Raw genomic sequence first — 20,882 nt, forward strand, 5'->3', positions numbered from 1 at the left:
TTGAAGACTACTTTCAAGCTAAAGGCACAATCAATAAAAATAAAACAAAATCAAGAAACTGCTTGTCTGCTGGTTGTAATTTTCCATATGCAATTGGGCTGCTATGAACCGGACCAGTTTCCTAAAAGGTCGTCACAGAATTTGTTCAACAACTTCAATTCATTGGCTTTCAGTGGAAAATTTTCTGTTAAAGATAAGATACTTCTGATTGTAGTACTTTTAGTATGCTGAAGATATGGCATTGATAGTGCTCACTGTATTTAAAGGGCGCCAATTTTAACTAATCGGAGAAGGAATTACTTGAAGGAGAGGGGAATATATTGAATTCAAAGTTTTTAAGAATAATCTATTAAGACATTTATTAGAGAATGTAAAATTATAGAATTTAAAAGAAGCATATGAATTCTATTGCTAAAAGTTTGAAAGGACTGACATTTCTATAAAGAAAATTTGTTTGAAAATTACAGCTTTCTAGTTCTTATGGTTTGGGCTGTGCAATGATCAGTCAGTCAGTCAGTGAGTAAGTCAGGACAAAGAGCTTTGTATATTTTTATAGATATCGATTCTACAAAAGTCGATGCGTCGAACACGAAGGCAAGTCAAAGCTCAGCTGAAAAGTTCATTAGTGATAATCCGTCGCAGCTGAGCTTAACGCTTGATAAGCTCGCAATCAAAAATGCAAACCAACACAAAATGCAACAATCTGGAAGTGGCAACACCTTTAGTCGAGGTCAATGAAATAAAACGCTATTGCAGTTATATAGAGTCCAAACCTCCCTACAAAAACTGCTGACCAAAAAAACACGCAAATTAATTGCTGACAGCAAAGAGAGCCTGAATTATTAACCCAGAGAGAGAGCGAGAGAGCGCCAGCGATCGGAGCGTAAGAGTTAAACACAACAAAAACTTCAGTGCTGCCAACTCTTGGGAACCAAAAACAGCTGTGGCTGGTGGGCTTAAGATTAAAAAAATAAAATACATTTTCCATCAATTTTTTTGTCAACTCCAAATATTTTATATCGTACTTAAACATTTTATTTTAATATAAATCCCAGAGCTGTCACTAAAATTGTGAGCGCATACAACTCCCTTAATTGTCTATGATCCAAACTGTACATACTGCATATATATATTTTTTTAATGCCTTTCCGAACGGAGTATTATTTTAAAAATCGTAATTCTATTTGGACACTCAGAAATCGTCCTTTTATCCTTTGACATATTATCATATAAACCCAGTAATCATTTTCAGTGAGATATATAATCTCAATAAGTTTTTTTTGTTGGGCTACGTACATTTTGGTGGGACGTCTGATCCTAGTAATTCCAAAAGAGTTTAGGTAAAAAAAAAACGGGAAAAAATTAAAAAATTGAACACTGCTATCTGTTTCCACAAATAGTTAAAAAAAAAAACCGCCAGATTTGACGAGAAAAAAGCGGTTCTGGCAACACTGAAAAGCACACAACTTAAAGGTGTACGAGAGAGAGTGATGTGAGAGCGAGAGCGGCTGATTGACTGTAACAGAAACACACACAGATGCACAAGCAAACAGCAGTATAAGCATAAGCAGCAATAACGACAACAAGGCAAACAAACCGGCGAAGCAACAGAGCAAAAACAAAAGCAAAAACAAAAACAGTGAAGCCAGCAGAGCAGTCGACACTCAAGCGAGCGATTTGGCTGTTCAGTGTGACAGTGACTGTCGTACGTTGTGTTGTGTTTTGTGTATTAGACTGTAGACCAAACAAAGCTCAAGAAAAAAGAGCAAATTGTGTTAACAACAACAACAAAAAGCCAAACAAATAATAGCGTGAAAACAGCAAAAAGTGCACAGACAATAGCCAAAAAAAAAAAAAATAAATCAGCTGAAAGAAAAGCAACAACAACAAAAGACAAGCAACTGCAACAGTTGTTAAACACCTGAAATCTATAACATCATCATCATCAGCAGCAGCGGCAGCGGCAGCAGGAGCAGCAGCAGCAGCAGCAGAGTTGCCACCCCGCCAACAGCTAAAATGTTTGAGGTTGCCTGCCTGATGTTCATTTGCCCTTGGCTCATAATCGTCTTGCTCATGTTCATCGCCATGACCGTCCTATAGAGACTTCACTGTGCTCTGTCTGTGTAGGAGCACAAAAAAAAAATTAGGGCACACTAGCCAAAAAAAAAAAAAAAAACAAAGAATGAATATTCATTCAGAAATAAAGCAAGAGTTACAACACTTTTGGCAGTGTGCCCGTTTTACTTTTTGAAAATAGTATATTCCTATACAAAATGTGATTTGAATTCAACAATCTAAAGACAAATCAGCTACGAGACAAAAGAAAACATTTTATAAATTATTAATATTTTTTTTATTGTCTTATATTTATAAGTTGAAATGTGATTTAAATATTAATGATGTAAACCTATACACTATGTAACTGCTAATTAGTTAAGTTTTATATTTTAGCCATGTGCAAAAAAAAGAAATTTTTAATTGACAAAACAAACACTCATCAATTATTGGAGCGGTGCTCATTTAAAAAATTTGCATAAGATTAACTCTTAACAGGTGAGAGTGGAATTGGAAAAGGGATCTACATGCAACTATTTTTGAATACAATAGCGTTTTAATTTTGAATCTCTCGGGCCTGATCCAAATTTCGAAAACGAGTGAAATTGTGCAAATCGATTTGATTGCTGTTCTGAATTCCGCAAATCGACAAGAATTGTCGTTTTCAAAATGTGTGCTGTTGAGCAAGCGAAATCAAAAGTAAATGCTGCATAAAGCAATAAAATAATTCCCTAAAACAATAAACTGAAAATTCAAATAACTTAAACATTTTTTGAATCGTTTATTTTGAATCGTATATTTTAAAATCATTTTTTAATAAACATCTATAAAATATTGCATACAAAACAAATTCGATAGACAATGACTAAACCGAGCTGTTTTGAATTCCACTTTACTTTATGCTATCGATACTAACTCTTGCAATCAAAAGCTGCAAGAGTTACTTCAATTGTTTAATAAAATTCGAACAACGAAATTTGTGTCTAATTTAGCTTCTATATGCTATATTTAACATGAAATATTTAAAATTAATTTTTAAAAGTAGTTTTAAGTAATTCTAATCGGATTTAAGAGAAAAATTGAGGATTGAATGTTTTTATTTTTGAATTCATGACAACTCTGGTTCATGTCAAAATGCGCATTCAGCTGGTGACAAAAAAAATTTAATGCAAAATGCAAGCAACTAATTAGCAATTTATATTATTTTTATCAATTTCTACTTCTTCATTAGCTAAAACAGCTGATACGGTCGATGACTTACTGCTATCGGAACGTTTTCGAAAGCGACTTCGAAAAGTAAAACCAAGTCCATTTCGGTCGGAAATGGGAACAGCAAATAGTAAAACGTTCCTTTTCGTTTCGTTTTTACTTTTTGAAAACGTTCGGAATTCGGATCAGGCCTGCATATATATAAAACTCTTTGTCTTGACCGACGAAGCATTGTGCAGCCTAAACCGTAAGACGTAGGTAGTTAAAATTTTTACACAACATAGCTGAGACAAATTATAAGGTCGGCGATTTGGGAAGAGCGCTAAATTCGAAAAAAAATTTTATTTCTGCTATAATCCTCGCATCTACAAATTATAGAAAGAAAAGCTATTTTAGATATCGTCGCTTTTAGACATAACCAGCTCATTTTCTAAGATGGTCGTCGAAATTCAGCCACTTTTTTCGTAATTCAATTTTCCAGTTTTATGGCATTGTAAGTTATATTCAAGGCTTTCAACATCTTACGTATAATATTTTTGGTATACCTGATCAGGAAATAAATTTTACTGCTGAACGCGACCAGTGATGATTACACATAAAAAGCGATTACTAGGGTACAAAGTTTACTGCTGTCAATACAATAATGGAACACAATTTGACAGTTTGTTGGGCAATCTAAAAAGTTCTTCAGCATATAGCAATAACTCATCTTATCTACAACTTCTACTATCTATGTGAGTGATAAGCATAAATATTACTTCAAATGTTACAAAAAATAAATGAGCTCGGAGAATGACACAAAAAATAACACAACATTTTAAAGAGCTTTATGTTGTGCGAGATTGCTTTCTATAATATTTCCAAGAATTACGAGCACGAAAATACTAAATATTTATTTATTCTTTTAATTTTCGATAAATCTTAGCACAAACGTTGTCAGCATATTTCCACGCAACGCCCACATATTTATATAGGATATTATTGCAAAAAACATGGCATGGAAATTTATATTTATTTTTTGGATTCAATGAGGCTGAAAGGGAAACAACAATTTGAAAAATAATCAAAAATAGTGGAGAGCCGAGTGAAACGAGAACTAAGTACATTGTGTGTGTCACATTTATTTATAACACTTTTTTAATTTTGAGTTTTAAGGCTTTGCTGTCGACACTTGAGAGATTGCTTAAACAACATGTACAAGCCCGTAATTACGCGTACTTCAATATTCAACAGCAGCTGACGAAAGTGAAAGTTTTTTGACAACTTATTATTATTACAGAAATTTGAATTCGTAGTCGGATGTACAACATAGTTGTTGCTTTTTTCGGGGCCCGTCCCGAGGCTCGCTTCGTGTCAATGACAAAGTCAAACGAAGTTGAATTAAATTATGTAAAACCACACGAAATAAAACGAGTTATTTTAATTAACATGGCCATGGGGAAGCTAAAAAAATCTGCCAATAAATTAATCAAACACATTAAATCAAACAAAACAAAAATATAAGATATTAACTCGGTTTTATTTTTGTGCATTTTACGTTGTAAATCAAGCAAATGCATTAATTTATCAATATTGAAGTTAAACAAAGCAAATTGTTGATCTTTTTGAGTCGGGGCGACAACAGTTTTTTTTCTCATGCATTGCATTGTAATGCTCTTTTGTTTTTTCTTGCCTTTTTCAGGTGTCAATGACAGCAATTTTGCATATGGCACAGTATAGGACAGAAGAAAATTAAAAACATTTAAGTCTTTTTAAAGAAAGTTCAGTGGGAATTTAATATTAAATTTATTGAAGTATTCGCAAAGCCATAGTAAATGTGTTTTCATTTTTTAGATTGAATTTTTAACAGTATTAGTAAGTTTTTAAAAGCTCTCCGGGTAAAGCTTTTTAAAATTTATATTATTTAGAAAATTAAGAACAAATATATAATTTGTATAGCCACTTTGAACCAAATAAAAGTTTAAAGTTATACTTTTTTGCTTGAATGTTAGGAGGAGAAGGAGAGACGCTACTTTTTCAAGCAGAAGGCTTTTTAATTGGGTTTTTACATATGAAAAGAAATGCTTTTTATTTAGATCGAAAGCTTTTAAATCCTATTAATTTTTAAACTAAGCGTTGAGTTCTATTCTTTTGTCCAGAACTGTAGGCTTTTGTTTTTGAAGCAAATGGACAAATATAATGAAGATAATATTTTGTGTACATTACGACTGTACAAATATTGTCTGAACAATGAATCAGTTGAGTGTACAGAGTATTTTTGTTGTTGTTGTTGTAGTTGCAGTTTCTTTTGTTATTGTTTTGGTCAATATGAAGTCTGGGAACCTCAGACCCTTGGGATTATTAAAAGTGGGTTAATTAAATACGAGACGCAGTTACAGCCACAGTCACTTATAAGTTATATGTTTTGCTTGAATAAAGACCTACAAAACTACTCAAAATGCATTTCATTAAAACTGCAGTTTGTTGACACGCAACAACAATGAATGCATTCCGGGAAAATTTTACATTTTCCACAAAGTTGCTGTACATTTGGAGTAACATCGCGTGTCAGGTAAATTACAAGAAATAGCCAGGTGAAGTCAAACTGAATCCTATGCCCAGTACACGCAAAAAAAAAAAAATAGAAAAACTTCTAAAATCAAGCACATAGCAAGAATATTAACTTAAAAATTGCAGTAGTTAATATAAGTATAATATTCTTAAATTGTTGGAATATATTAATTATAGTAATATATCAAGCCAGAAAAAAATTTATATATTTAAAAAAAAAATTTAAAAAAAAACTATAATTTTATAGATTTTCATCCTGTCTTTATTTTTTTTAAAGTAAATTTTTGGTGTTAAGTTCCCAATACATTTTTAACCAAAGTCTTGATTTCAAAACATTTTTTTTATCAGTGCAGAAGTGCAATCACCTCCAATTTTGTGGGTTAGCAGGACTCTTCATTGTTGTTGATATACATTTGGAATGTTTACATTTTTCATGACGTCTTTCTATTCTTTCCTTTTGCCTCCTCCATTTGTCGTAAATGGGCACTATGAACTCATAGTTCCGGTCAAATACAAAACAACAACAACAACAATAAGTCGAATACATAGTGTCCAAATGCAAATATGAATACACACACACACACACACACCACAGACAGAGAGGGAAGCCACTAACTGCAGTTCATTGCTCCAGTTTTCCTCCTAATAAAAAAATAGAATACAAAATTTGAGCAGTCATAACAAAACCAAATTGTTACTCAAAGCCGATTTGTTACTCAATTTTTATTAATTTAAATTGAAAGATTTGCATTATTTAATAAATCGATATTATTTATGAAGTAAAACTAGATAAATTAATTTTTAATTTACATTTTTAAATTTATTGCACATTTTATCAATAAAATGAATCTCTCGTAGCGACTGCCAAAATTTATAGTTAGATAAACAAACCAATTTGTGGGTCGATCATAACGATAATCTAGCTCAACATGCCACATGTGGCAGTCAACAGACAGTCTGTCTGTCTGTCTGTCGGTCTATTTGCTGCAATATGTTTGGTTTATTTTTGGCTGGAAGCACTTACAAATTCGCACATAGTTAAATTCAACTGTAGATAGAAAAGCCATCAAATCAAATTGCAACTAATAACTTTTAGTGTTTTTCGCGGGTTTTGTTCGCATGAAACACTTTGAAGTTTGTGCCTGCCCCATTTGGCGGCTTGTTGCAGCCGTGACAGTTGCAACTTGCAAGTTGCATGTGGCAAGTGGCAACCTCCGACTTACAACGTTCGTCTGTAATTATGACGAAAATGGGCGGTAAAACATTTTCCCTCATTAAATTTATGTTGTAAATTTTCATGTGGTTTATGACCCCCTTTTTAAACTCTGTCGACGTTCAAGAAATAAACGTTCTAATTTCCAAATTCAAAGTGTATTTACGTTTTGTGATAGTCTTAAAACTCTTAATTTATTCCCTTGATTTGCACAATAATTTTTATAAATTATGCTAAATTTTCTCATTTCTTTGATACTTCACAAATAGCGTGACTTGCCACGCCATGCATTAACTAGAAAATTCAAAATGCATTTCTAATTTTTTGCATTTTACAGTTTTTGCCATGTCGCCAAGCTGTCTGCCGTCATTTGTCATATTAGCCATGTCGCTTGGGGTTTATTTAGACTGGTCATATACAACATACGAGCACACACACACACACCCAACTTGTAGTGAAACACGATACCATAATGAACTTAAGCACTCTAGAAATTGTTGTACCTGTGTTTCTCTCTGCTTGTTGTTCTTTTAATTCCTTAGTTGATTTTGCCTTTGTTTGTGGAAACTAATGAAGCACACCATGTGCCAACAGCTTTGGTTTATTTTTAATGCCCCACACACCGCACCTACACTGAGAAAAATAACAAGATTTGTGTACCTAAACAGTAAATATTCGAATAAGTACCAACGAGCTCAAAAGCTGTCCGAATTCGCTATATTCATAGCTGAATACAAAAATCTCATTTCTAGTTTGCTTTTCGCAAGTCCAGAAATCTTAAATGAGAATTTTCTGGGATACTTTAAGTACATTTTGGGTTTAATAAAAGTCTGTAGAAGAAGATACACAGCAATCTTAATATTTTAAGAGCAAAACGATATAAATTCAATCAATATTGGATGGCATATTTTTCAGAGTGTACTCACCCACTGTGCCACTGTTTAAAAGAGGGTTGGCCCCCATTTGCCGCCAGCTCATTAGCTTTTCCAAATAAACGCAGCAAAAATGGCTAAAATTGCTTTTGCTGGCCATGTAAATTTGCAGCTTAACAAAAAGAGTGTGTCTGTGTGTACACATTGGCCACGTGGCTGCTTGGCAAAGTAATTAAATGTTGGCTTTTGCAAAAGTTAAAACAAAGGGTCAAACAAAGATTTGGCTCAAACAAATGTCGCTTGACAGCGCCAAAGTTTAATTTATATTAGGCTAATATATTAAAGAACTTTTTAGGTGCAAACCTTTGTATTATATTTTAATTATAATAAGCATTAACAACTTGATTATGATTTAGATATATAACCTTTACAATGGCCTTAGATTATTTGAATCATTCACAGAATTAAGTTTTAAGTGTTTTTTTAAACAAAATATTATATAAGAAGTTGATTAAAAGTGAAAATTTGAGATTTAAAATTTTCAATTTTCAAAATTTCAAAGGGTGGACCCTTTGAAATAAAATCAACACCACGATCCGGGGCGAAAATAATTTTTGTTTCAAGTTTTATAAAATTTAAATGCAGTTCGAATAAAGAGCCCAAACCATAAGCAAAATGACATTTCGCTTGAAAATCGGTTCACCTTTGAAATAAAATCAAGGCCACGATCCGGAGTGAAAATAATTTTTGTTTCGAGTTTTATAAAATTTAAATTCAGTTCGAATTAGTTAGAGTCCAAACTATAAGCAAAGTGACATTCCGCTTAAAAATTGCTTCAGTTTTGACAAAGTTATGAAAGTTTGAACCTGGTCAAACCTTTGAAAAAGAATTTATTTCGGTTATTTATGCTGGTCCCGGTACTAAAAACAAACGCATAGGCATTAAATCGTTCTTTTTCTTAGTAATAACAAATATATTTGTATTTATGATTTTTTTTAATTTTATAGCTTAAGCTAATTATCTTTAAATACCACATCAATTACGTTGTTTTAAGAAGCACTAGATTATTTTCACTCACTTATTTGTACATTTATATCTGTTATTGAAGTTGTCGATTGAAAGTCAAGTGTGATCATTAAACCTGCAATTAGCAGGGTATTTTTACAGCTGACATTAAAAAAGTGCTTTTCATTTGATTCACTTCAATGTCAGTTACAAAGTTCAACGCAAATTATTACACGATGGAATCACCGTACTTTCCTTAGCGATTGTAATAATTACATTTTGTTTTGCAGTAAATTCATAAGAATACGAAAAACAATAATAGAATTACGACAATTAATAAAAGTTATGAGGTTATAACATAAAAGTGGAAACAGGCGCTTTAAAAGAACAAAGAAATTAATCATAGGTTTATAAAAACAATGCAGCCAGTAAAACGTTTACAAATGCAAAAAAAAAGAGGAAAAAAATTGTACTCAAAAGAGTGTAAGTGAAAGAGGTTTTACATAAATTCTGTTATGAGAGAGCTTTTATAATAATTCTCTCACATGAAAGAGTAAATTGTTTCACAGTAAATCAAAAAATTAGGCACACGTGTCGTTGGTTAGTGAAAACTGATACCCTTTCCCTTCCGCCACTTTTAAGCCAATTGTTCAGCCAGTGTTGCCTCATTTATTGGCAGCTTAAGTGGCGGCCATTTAAATGCAATTTGCGGCGCATTGCAAATGCAAAAAGTATAACCGTGTAACCGTATCTGTATCTGTGAGTCGCTTTGGTGTGGAAATTAATAATTCCCAAAGTGAACACTGAACGTTCCAGACATTGTGGCGTCGCAGTTGTCGTGTTGTTGTTATTGTCAGCTTTATTTATTATTTATATTGCTTTCTTGGTCTTTTCACAGTCGACTTTTGTCTAGTTTGTCGCCTCTATTCGCAGCTATTGTCTAATGCTAATGTAATCACATCGATTTGCTTGAATGACAGTTAATTCTTATGGTTTTATCTTTCTCTCTCTCTCTCTCTCTTATTTACTTCCTTATTAACTGATCATTGTTATTATAGTTCATGAACCGTCTGCCTTTTCTATTAGTGGGTGTATTTGAATTTCATACAACTATTCAGCATTATTATTAAAGTCAACTCTTAATTATATTCGTCCACAACTCTGAAACTTGATTTACAAGCTCACTTTCAGCTGCGTCATCGGACTTGTGTAATCTTTACGATTCGACTTTGATTGATGTTCATATGATTATAATACAGTTTTTGGCCTTATGCGAGAAAATCATATCAAAAACTCAACAAAAAAACACATTTCATTTGGAAAATCTTTGACATTTTCAACTTACAAACGACAAAGCAGCTCCAACGTCTTTTGCAATTTTTGTGTCTTGTCAGCTTTCAGTTTATGTTTCGTTTTGATAGGCAAATTGCATTAAAACTTTCAAGGCAATTGCTATTAAAAAATTGGTTAATTAATAGCTGAGCTTGCATTAATTTAAAGTTTTTAATTATTTCAATTAACTTTGGGTTTATAAAAAGCATTGCAATTATTTTGACCAATTTCTTTAAGTTTGCTTACAGACTTATATTGGCAGCTATTTATATTTAAAATTTAAATTACTTCTTGGAGAGCTTTGAAAGTTGATAACATTTTATTTAAATATTAGTAAACTCACCCGACAAAAGTCGTATATTTGTTGAACCCTCATAAGAAAATTGTACATACCTGTAACGAGATAAAATTATATGGATAAAAAACAATTTTTAAACTATGAAAATATACCCAAATATAATATTATTTATTATTGTTAATAGTAAGTTTAATTTATATTGATAATAATCAAATTTTAAATTATTATAATATACACATATGTTATTTTATTAACTTTTATTAATAGTGCGATAAATTTATATTGATAAGAAACTCATTTTAAAATATTATAATAAACACATATACAGGGGTGCCACAGAAATCAAAACCAACCGAAAATCTCCCAAAAAATGTATGGAGATTTGGGAGATTCTCGGTTGGTTTTGCTTTCTGTGGCACCCCTGATAAAATTTATTAATGGTAATAAATGATGTGCAAACAAACCCAACACACATTATAAAATTGTCTGACTTATATCGTGCTGAATGAGAACAATATTTAAATGTTAGAATGATGTGAATTATCGATAGACTATTTTTTGTCACGACAACATAAAAGTCTCGAGAATGATGACTAGACCCAAAAAGAACAGCTGCGACGGCCGCAAATAAAAAAAATTGGTACAGATTAAGTGGGCGTCGCATTAAATATTCACAAAAAAATCGTTTAAAGAGAGAGCAAAACAGAAAAAATAAATATAAAATAAAATAAACAAAAATGAAGAAAAAAGTGTAGCAAATTCTTCAAGCTGTTTTGCCGGCCTATAAGAGTCTGGTAAACAATAGAAAGCTGCTCTCAGCATGCCAAAAATAAACTCAAGATAATAAGTAAGCGAATGCAGAGACCCCAGAGACTCCAGAGACCGCAGATTTGGTCTCAGTTTCAGTTGAAGACCGCAGACTCAGACGCTGATAAATTGTGTGGTCAAGGTAAACAAATATTGTGGTTTTTTGTGGCGTTTTTATGTTTTGTGTACCCTTGCATTGGGCTTATAAATTTTGTTACAAAGTTTGCTGTAATTACCATGACGATTTGTATTAAAATAAGCATTTATCACAGTCAAGACTCGACACAATTGTTTATTATTTTGTATAACAATTAGTTGAGTAAAAAAATAAATAGTAAGCTTACGTTGAAATGATTGCGAATGCGAGCACAAAATTTATTTTATTTACACATTGATCTCTTGCGAGAGTAAAATAAAAACAGCGAAAGCTCATGAAAAGCTCATTTTATTGGTATTATATAATAGCAGCTCAGCCTATTATAACCAGAAACATTAAGACATTAACTTGTAGATTGGAAAATAAATTGCTCTTCTGAGAGAGTAAAAGCATAAAAATCAAAGATCATTTAAATATAAAATATGCTCTTGAGAGTGAAAATAGGAGGAATAGTATATGTTGCTATTTCTTTATTGTTCAGCTAAGTGGCAATACTGCATACACTTAACATGTGTAGAAACTGAACTATAACTTATTTCTTTACAATTTTATATAAAATATTTAACTAATAATATGAAAATAGACTCCAAGTCAAATACAAGTGCATGTTAACGTTAACATGTACATGAGAAACGTGTTGCAAGCACGCTTTAGGGTAATTTGTGCTTCGACATGCCACAGTTAAAACGGTTAGCTCTGCTTTTTGTCTGTCTTTGGGTTTCTTCTTGTGTTTTTTTGGCAAGAACTTTACGCCGTGAACGCCAAACAAGTTCAAGACCCATGGGCAAAGTTATGGGTTCCAAAGGTGGTCACAAGAAACACATATACAACAGACCATGTCTCGAAGAAGACTCTCGTAATTGTTGTTTGTTATACTTGAGCTTTTTTGCTTTGTGTGTTTTTTGGCTGCTTATTTTTTTTGTAGCGCTCTCATTGAATATTATTTTTGGCATGTTTTTTTTTTAAGGCTTGCGGCTTTTTGTGGCCAAAAATAAAGGCTGACATCATCGAAACAGCCAAGCGTCTACCAAATGTCGACGATGAATCGCAGCTCACTTATATTTATGGTTATTTTTTGAGGAGTCTCTTGAGAGGCAGCAAATGAAATGAAACAAACATTATGTGTGTGTGTGTGTGTGTGTGTGTGTGTGTGTGTAACCCCCTCTTTACTCTCCTATTCTTTCCCCTTTACCACACTCAATAACTTGCTATACAAGTTTCTGAGTCGAGCAGACTTCGTTGCGCTGCATAAATAAAACTCAAAAAAAAAAAAATATTTTTTTCTTTTCTTTGTCTTTCAAAAAATGCAATTTGGGGTTTTTTAACCTTGAACTTGACAAGCGATTGCATTGAGTGAGTTTTTCACTTGATGGAGCCGAAAACTTATCGCCAAGACTTCTTATATTTATGCAGATATATTCCGAGTACAATTTAATGAATTACTCAGCTGGATTTTTGGGTGCATTCGCCTCTGCTTCATTTTTGCGATAAGCTTTGGCGATTAAAATGTTATTTTGCATTTGTTCAATGAGACTGTACTGTTTCTTTAATTATACGAATAATAAAAATAATATTTTTAATATATTTGATATATTTTACAACAGATAAGTTTGCGTTTCTGCAGCATTTATTAATATAAGTTAAGACTGAAAGTCTTTTTTTAAGAAAACGAAATTCAGAATTAAAAAGTATTAAAAGAAAATTTAAAATTATTTAGAATATTCCCTAAAGATTTCCCTTTGTTTAAATAAACTTTTAACAAACAATTGTCTCTTAGCCTATACTATTTATTTTTCAGTTCTCCATATCAATTTTGCACTATTTCACAACATAAACCACATTAAAATGCCATTGCGACTTATTTTTTAATTTGTTACGCATTCCAAAAAGAAAACGCCTCCAAGACAGCACAGCAAGATAGGCCAACCGAAACTAAATTGGCAATAAAAATTAGAAGAGGAGAGGGAATGGGAAGGGAAAGAGAGGAATGTGGAGCTGTGTCAAGTTAAGGTTTTGGTCGCATTTTGGTGTTTATCGGACAACACGCAATATACTTTTCTAGTTTTTGGGAGTTCTAAGCCCCTTTTGTGTGGCTTCCAATTATGCCTGGGGGACACATTTCCGCATTGACTTTGGGGCTTGACTATTGCGTCGTTTTGTCCAGGCGAAAACTGCGTCGCAGTTCATACATAAATTGCTTTTTCACTACGAATCATCATCAGCGACATCATTCACAAGGAGTAAATTATACAATCCAAAACGAAGAAAAAAAGCTTATCTTTGACACGCCAAAAATCGAATACCCTTGCCGAAATTTTATAAAATATCATTATGTAACGATATCAACTATTTTTTGAAGATCAATCGAGAAAATTTGAATATTTATTAATTAATTTATTTGTTAAAAGAATTAATTTTACATTCGATTTTAAGCTCGATCAACGGCTTCGAATTACAAGTTAGGAAATTTTTAAAATTTTAAAAATTTTATTGCTTGACTTAATATTATTTTATGGGGAACCGAAAAGGCTTCGCGGCAAAAGTGCAATACCCTCTGCAAGAGTATAAAGTGAAAGAAATGCGAAACGCGAGAAACTCAAAGAATGGCTGAAGAAGCATTACAAAAAAAATCCCAAGTTAGAAATGACATCATTTGGACATTAAGCAGCACAAGAGAAACGCACTACACACATACAGATACACACACACTCTTTCACCAAAAACCCGCAGATCCTAAGTTTTATTTTATATTTTGCATGGACATGCCAAGATTTTAAATGCGTAAATTCTGATTGAATAGTTTCGGACCAATTCCTCAGTGAGGAAACGGTGCTTTTTCTTTCCCTTTGCTACTTTTATAATTAAGAAAAAGAGCACAAGGGCTTCCTTTGGGTATCGTGCAAATAAATTGCGTTTCGCCTTGAAAGGATTCGCTGCGCGATTCGCATATGAATCACAATCACATGACAAATGCGGCATCATCAGTTTCGGATAAGACCGGAAATTTGTAGTTCTCAACGCGATGACAGCATAAGATAGCCGTTTTCTCAAAGCTATTGCCAAAGAAAAATTGAGAAAAAAAGGTTGCGAAAGTTGAGTGCATGTCAAGTAAGCAAGAGTATAAAGTATAATTTTTGACATTTTTCAATGCCACGAATTAAAGAAAAGGATGCGAAATATTAATTTGGTTTCTTTACTGAATTGTGACTAAAAGAAACTAATTTTTCATTGGAAACATCAAAACCTCTAATATTTTTAAACATCTTAAAAACTACTGATAAATTTAAATGAAAAATCACATTAAAAAAATTCAAAGAGAATTGAAATCTATAAAAAGGAATTAAATCTATCTTTACTGAATTGTGACTAAAAGAATCTAATTTTTAATTGGCAACATCAATACCTCAAATATTTTTAAACATCTTAAAAAACTTCTGATAAATTTAATGAAAAAGTAAATCAAAAAATTCCAAAGAGAATTTAAATCTATAAAACGGAAAGTCATGTATTATTTGAAATAAAAATCTAAAATTGAAAACATGATGTTTTTTTTTATTTTAATAGTTTAGTTTTATGAAATTGTGTAAACACATGGAAATATATTGTCTCTATATGTATGCAAAATTCTTTGTCCCGACTCACTCACCGACTGAGCATTGCACAGCGCAAACCATAAGAGCTAGGGGGCTGAAATTTTTACACAACATAGCTGAAACAATTTAATCGTGCAATAAATCCATTTTAAACATAAGGATGTATAGTAAATGCGTGGTCTTAATTTTTTATGTTTGGTGCATAGCAAATCAACGTGCAACACTGACTTGCAACATATATTTTTTTTAGTAAAAACACAGAGAAAGAGACAGAAAGTGAGAGACAGAGAAATATGGAAATACGAAAACACAATGTGAAGAAGAAGAAGAAAACACTGTATAACCCACAACACCGACCTGTCGACGGCCATAACTGTGGCACAATCCAGCGACGATCTCGAATTGCGTCTGTTGTTGTTGTTGCTATTGTTGTTGGTGCTGTTGTTTGGCACCTGCAATCGATGTATACCCGGTCCAAACTCCGGATCATAGCTAAAGAAACCCATTGGTGTTTGGCATGGAGTATCCGGTGAGCTGCCATAGAACGGTGAATAGGCGTGAACAAATCCCGTTGTTGGACTCGCACTGAAAGCCATGTAACCAACGGCAGCAACAGTTGCTGGTGCAGCACAACCTGTGCTCAAAGAACGTTGCTGATGATGTTGTTGTTGCTGTTGCTGCTGCTGCTGATGATGATGATGCAGATGATGATAATAATGATGATGTTGCGGACTATTGTCGGCACTGCTGCTGCTGTTTGGTATCGGAATCGCACGACTTAACGTTATCGGCTGTCCCGTCAAACGATTGTACAGTGTTGGTGAAAATTGATCGACTGCCTCATCGGGATCATCCTCCTGGTTGTTAATCATTGTTGTTGTTGTTGATGTTGCAAATAGGTTGCCCTCACTGCTGGCAACAGTTGCTGCTGTTGCTGATGTTGCTGTTGTGTTGCTGCTGTTGTTGCTGTTGGGCCACAACGATTCGTTCAGACAAAAGGAGCTGCGTCCCGATCGCGATTTATCGTAGTAATAAAGCTGATTCGGTTGCATGTGTGGCATGTGGCATGTGGCAATGTGAGGATTGCTAAAGGCGCGCTTGCGATTGCTGCTGCTGCTAGTGGACGTGGCAACAGCAAAGCTGAGTTCATTTTTTTTATTTAAAATTTTGAGATTTTTTTTGTTTTTTTGGGTATTTATACATATTTTTAGTGTTGTGAAGCGCGCAAAATTACCAAATAAAAAAAGAAAAAGAGAAAGAGAGAGAAAAGGGGGAAAAAAGCAGAAGATATATATGTATATAATTCAAAGAGAAGTGATTCCAAATTCGAAATCAAAATCAATTCATTTGAAAACTTTAGATATTTTATTTTTCATTTTGTTTTGGATGTCAATTTGCCAATATTGGGAATTTCTGGGAGGGGGGAGGTAAGGGGTAAAGGTTGTGAGGGGAAGAGAATGATAAATGTGTCACGACAGCCAACAACGTCATTGGGTTGGATTTGTGGGCGTGGTTGTGACCGTGAATTTGATTCTGAATCTGAATAGTGTACATTTCAGGCAGGCAAATGAAATGAATTGTAACAAATAAAACAAATCCACTCGCAAATGTTTCTCTCTCGAGAGTTGAAAATGCGCTTTAACCAGTTTGTAATTATGAGCGCAAGTGTCTCAAACAATAAGATATGCCAAAAACCACATAAACTTCAAATAAAACTAAAAGATTACAGAGCTTAACATGTCAGTTATCGATAAGTTCACTGGTTATCAATAGGTTTCGATTAGTTCACTCATTATCGATAGTTATAGATAAGTTTCATGGATATCGATAGTTATCGATATGCTCTATTGTTATCGATAAGTTCCCTTGCTATCGATAACATTAAATGTTTGATCTTTCGTATAGGGCTTCCAAATTCTTTTCTAGCCAACTTGCTTAACAATCGATAGCTTTATCAATTCTTATATTTCGCTGTATCATCACATTATCAAACGCATCATCCTACTGATTCCTTTTCCATTCCATCGATTTGCTAAATTTTCGATAATGCTATCGATGCTCTAACAAGACATTTTTAGTTAACAATAATCGAAAGTGCAAATCGTAACGCGACATCAAAATTATTATGCAACAATTGTGGCAACATTTGCCGATGCGCTCCAGTTCTCAGCATTAACAACAACAGCAACAGCAACAGCAACAATAAATGGGAAGCTGCCACTGATGAATGTGGCATGCATGATGATGATTGTTGCAAATGGGCAACGCCAACATGAAAATGCAATTTATGCGATTGAAATATAAAAATAACAAGGCAAAAGCGAAATGAGAAATTGTCAAACGACTTTGGTGCATGCAACACAACAACAACAACAGCAACAAAATGAAAATGAAAACGAGAGAAACAGCAACAACAAAAAAGTGCTGCCAATTAATTCAGCAAAGATTCGCTTCCGCCAGGCGCCTTTTGAAGTCGCCACGTTGACGAACTTAATAAAAACATCTTCATCTCCATCTTCATTTTCCATCAACGGTTTTTCTTGTAACCAGCAATAACACTTAGAGAAATATATGCCGTGTTTAAATTAGATAGAACCGTACTTGAATTTGTTTCGTTTTGTTCTTTATATTTTAAGTTTGTTGTGTTCCAAAAATCTTAAATTAAACATGAATCGATATTAAATTTTTAATTCTGTCTGACTGATAATTCCTTTGACAGCTATCTTAAATAATAGTCAGATTTTTTACCGAGCCTACACAGAATATTGAAGACCTTGGACAAAATAAAATCTGTGTCTCGTTAAAATACTTCCAAAAACAACAGAGATATTTATACAAAATATTCAATGAGCTTTGACCCCTTGCCATTGTATTATCGATAAAATTGTATCAGCTATGTTGTGTGAAAATTTCAGCCTTCTAGGTCTTATGGTTTGGGCTGTGCAATGATCAGTCAGTCAGTGAGTCAGGACAAACAGTTTTTTTTTTTTTAATAGAAAGTTTAAGATTTATTTGTAATAAAAATATATTTTTTTCACGATGGAAAAGTACCTAAAAATAGGAAAGTTTTGTGTACTTAAACTAGTTAATTTAAATCTTTTACAGACTTGTACTTGAATACGATTTCTCACTGTTTAAGTACGAAAGTCTTGATTTTTTTCTAAGTGCAAAGACTTGCGGGCAATTCTCCAGAGGCTTTTTTTTGGCCACAAAACTCAAATCTAAACACAACGAGCAAAACGATAAATAAAATGCAACCAGGCTGAAAGATTTTGTGACAGCAACAACAACAGCAACAATAACAACATTGACTGCGACAACTTTTCCCCCATTTTCAGTTGGCAGCTGTGGCAAGGAACAACAACAACAACAATAGTTGCTGCTGCAGTTGCAACCATTGCTGTTAGCAGCACTCAGTCAACGCCGCATACATCCGGGATATAAGTGCAGCAATTCCAACAACAACAACTTTTCATTTGGCGCGCTTTTCACTTTAGTGTCGAATGCAATTGTCGGGTATATTAGCTAAGACATCACACAGTCAACTTTATCGATATCGAGACAAAAATATCAATAACTGCAACAAAAAGGTAGCTTCGTTGCCGATTATTATAATAATCGATACAAAAATTAAGGTTTTCCTTACTTTAAGAATTAAAAGTTTGAATTTACGAAAAAAAAACCTCTTGTTTGAATGCAAAATAAATTTAGGGGACCAGACCATGAACAAAAGGACATTCCGTTTGACTATCGGTTAGGTTTTGACCAACTTATGAATGTTTGAAGTTGGTCGAAAGTTTGACTTGGCAACTTTACAAGTCAAAATTTTGTTCAATTTATCATGATTTTTTGCAGAAAAATTATAGGTCTCAGAATCATATTAAAAGTGTTGTTTTATACTAATTATGATTTAAGGAGTAGACTAAAAGTAAAAACTTGAGATGTAAAATTTTCAATTTTTAAAATTTCAAAATTTAAAGTTTTGTTATATTGAATTTAATAAAATTTAAATGCAGAATGAATTTTAACGCCAAGCAATGAAAAAAGTGACATTCCGCTTGATAATATTAAGAGACAATCTGAAAGGTATTCTATATTCGACTAGCCCCGTTAAAAGGGAAATATTTTTGTGGTTTTAAATTTTTCAGTGAAAAACTTTATTTGGTGTAAAAGAGACAGCAATATAACTATGGTTAGTTTGTGCTCTAATTAAACAAACGAATTTAGTAGTCATATTAAATATTTAAAATCTAACAAAACAACATTTGTTGTTAATATCTCTGTTGCATAATAATCAACGAAAAATATGTTAACAATTGTTGTGACCAAACTTGTAATTGTGTATTGTTGTTGTTTATGCTACTTGTTATTGTTGTTGTTGCAAGTTTAATGCACAAATTACATGCGAGTTTCGCACATGTTTTCCCTCTCTGTTTTTTCTTCTTCTTTCCTCCTTTCTCCCCTCTTTCTACACACAAAACAATGCAAACATTATGCACATTTTTGTTGTTTTTGTTATTGTTGTTCAGTGTGTCGTAGTTAAAACAACAACAACAACAAAACAAGGAAATAAAATTTTTGTATTTTTTCTTCTCATTTTCTCTGCCAAAGCAAGATGAAATTAGGTGAATGGAACTCAAGTTGTTGTTGTTGTTGTGGCTAAAAGAAAATATCAAGAGAAAAATGCAAAAAGCGAAATGAAGTCAAGCTTCTCCTACTCTAACTTTAATTTCTGATTGAGCATGAAAAATGTAATAGTATAAAATTCAATGCAAATGCAAATTGCATTTTTATCTTAACATTTCCATTGCTTACTGCTGAGTTTTTTAACTTTTATTTTTAACGAAAATTTAGCTTTGCAATAAAAAAAAACTACAAAAAAAAAAAATGTTAAAATATGCAGCAAATATGTCAAATATTATTTAATATACAGATTCAATAAAAATATATTTATAAATCCTATAATAGATATTTATATTATTAATATATTTATATATTTTATACTATTATATATAAATTAATATATATTTTTTATATTATTATATAGCTAAAGAGCATTTAGACTTTGACCTTTAATTATGAATTAGGTAAAAAAAATTTTTTTTTTTGGTATTATCGTAAGTCATGTTAAAAGTTTTTTTTTTAAATTGACAGCACACAAGTTAAAGAGAGATAGAAATAGATTTAGAAAGAGCGAGAGCAAGAGAAGAGATTATGCAAAGAAAGAGACCACAAATAGTTTCGATAACAATAACGATAACAACAAAGATTTATTTATTGTGTAACTTGAACAAATGTTTGATGCATTATGTTAGTACTCGATTTTACAATACAAATTGTGCATGAATATTTGTTTAAATGCGAAATGTGAAAAGGATTTTTTTAAGAATTTTAGAATTGTTTTTTGTGGGAAAGGGAAATATTTAAGGTACACTAATTACTCACTCTGATATTTAAGCAAATTGTGCTTGGTTTTTAATTTTAGCTTACCTGCAAAGAGAAGAAAATAAATAAATACATAAAAGCTCAAATTTAGATACAATTTGTTTGGATTGAATTTTAAAAGGTAACGTATGTATCTGCACTGCTTGACTGCAGTATCGGTAAGGCAGTGCACTGCTTGCTTACGTTATCGGTGCATGTCTTGACTAAAGTGTATAAGCTTAAACTGTCAAAAAAAAAAGGATACATTTATCTAAGACACTTGACTTGGGTTATTTGTAAGCTGCTTTAGGAAATTAGCCAAGTCACTAATGACTGACATAAGTTCCAAAACAGTGAAATTTACCCA

General features: G+C 32.6%; 1 protein-coding gene and 1 long non-coding RNA gene across 9 annotated transcripts in view; one reads left to right on the forward strand and one right to left on the reverse strand.

Moving 5' to 3' along the window:
* LOC117780358 (protein bunched, class 2/F/G isoform) overlaps positions 1-20,882 on the reverse strand; it is a 119,868-nt gene that overhangs the window by 68,697 nt on the left and 30,289 nt on the right. For 4 of the 8 annotated variants that reach the window (XM_034616855.1, XM_034616859.1, XM_034616856.1 and 1 more), the window contains one exon: positions 15,449-16,231. The exons of 2 other annotated variants lie outside the window; for them this stretch is intronic. In XM_034616855.1, the coding sequence (XP_034472746.1) occupies positions 15,449-16,231 (783 nt within the window). Of the gene's footprint in view, positions 1-10,544; positions 10,630-15,448; positions 16,232-20,498; positions 20,582-20,882 lie in introns of those variants that run through there. 2 more of the 8 variants (XM_034616857.1, XM_034616862.1) reach the window with 2 other exon arrangements.
* Positions 1,452-14,377, forward strand: LOC117780372. The gene is made up of 3 exons (XR_004617076.1): positions 1,452-1,827; positions 12,242-12,252; positions 14,365-14,377. It is a non-coding gene; the product is annotated as an uncharacterized LOC117780372 (long non-coding RNA).

The sequence above is a fragment of the Drosophila innubila genome (genome assembly GCF_004354385.1).
Source record: "Drosophila innubila isolate TH190305 chromosome 2L unlocalized genomic scaffold, UK_Dinn_1.0 4_B_2L, whole genome shotgun sequence".
NCBI classification, from domain to species: domain Eukaryota; kingdom Metazoa; phylum Arthropoda; class Insecta; order Diptera; family Drosophilidae; genus Drosophila; species Drosophila innubila.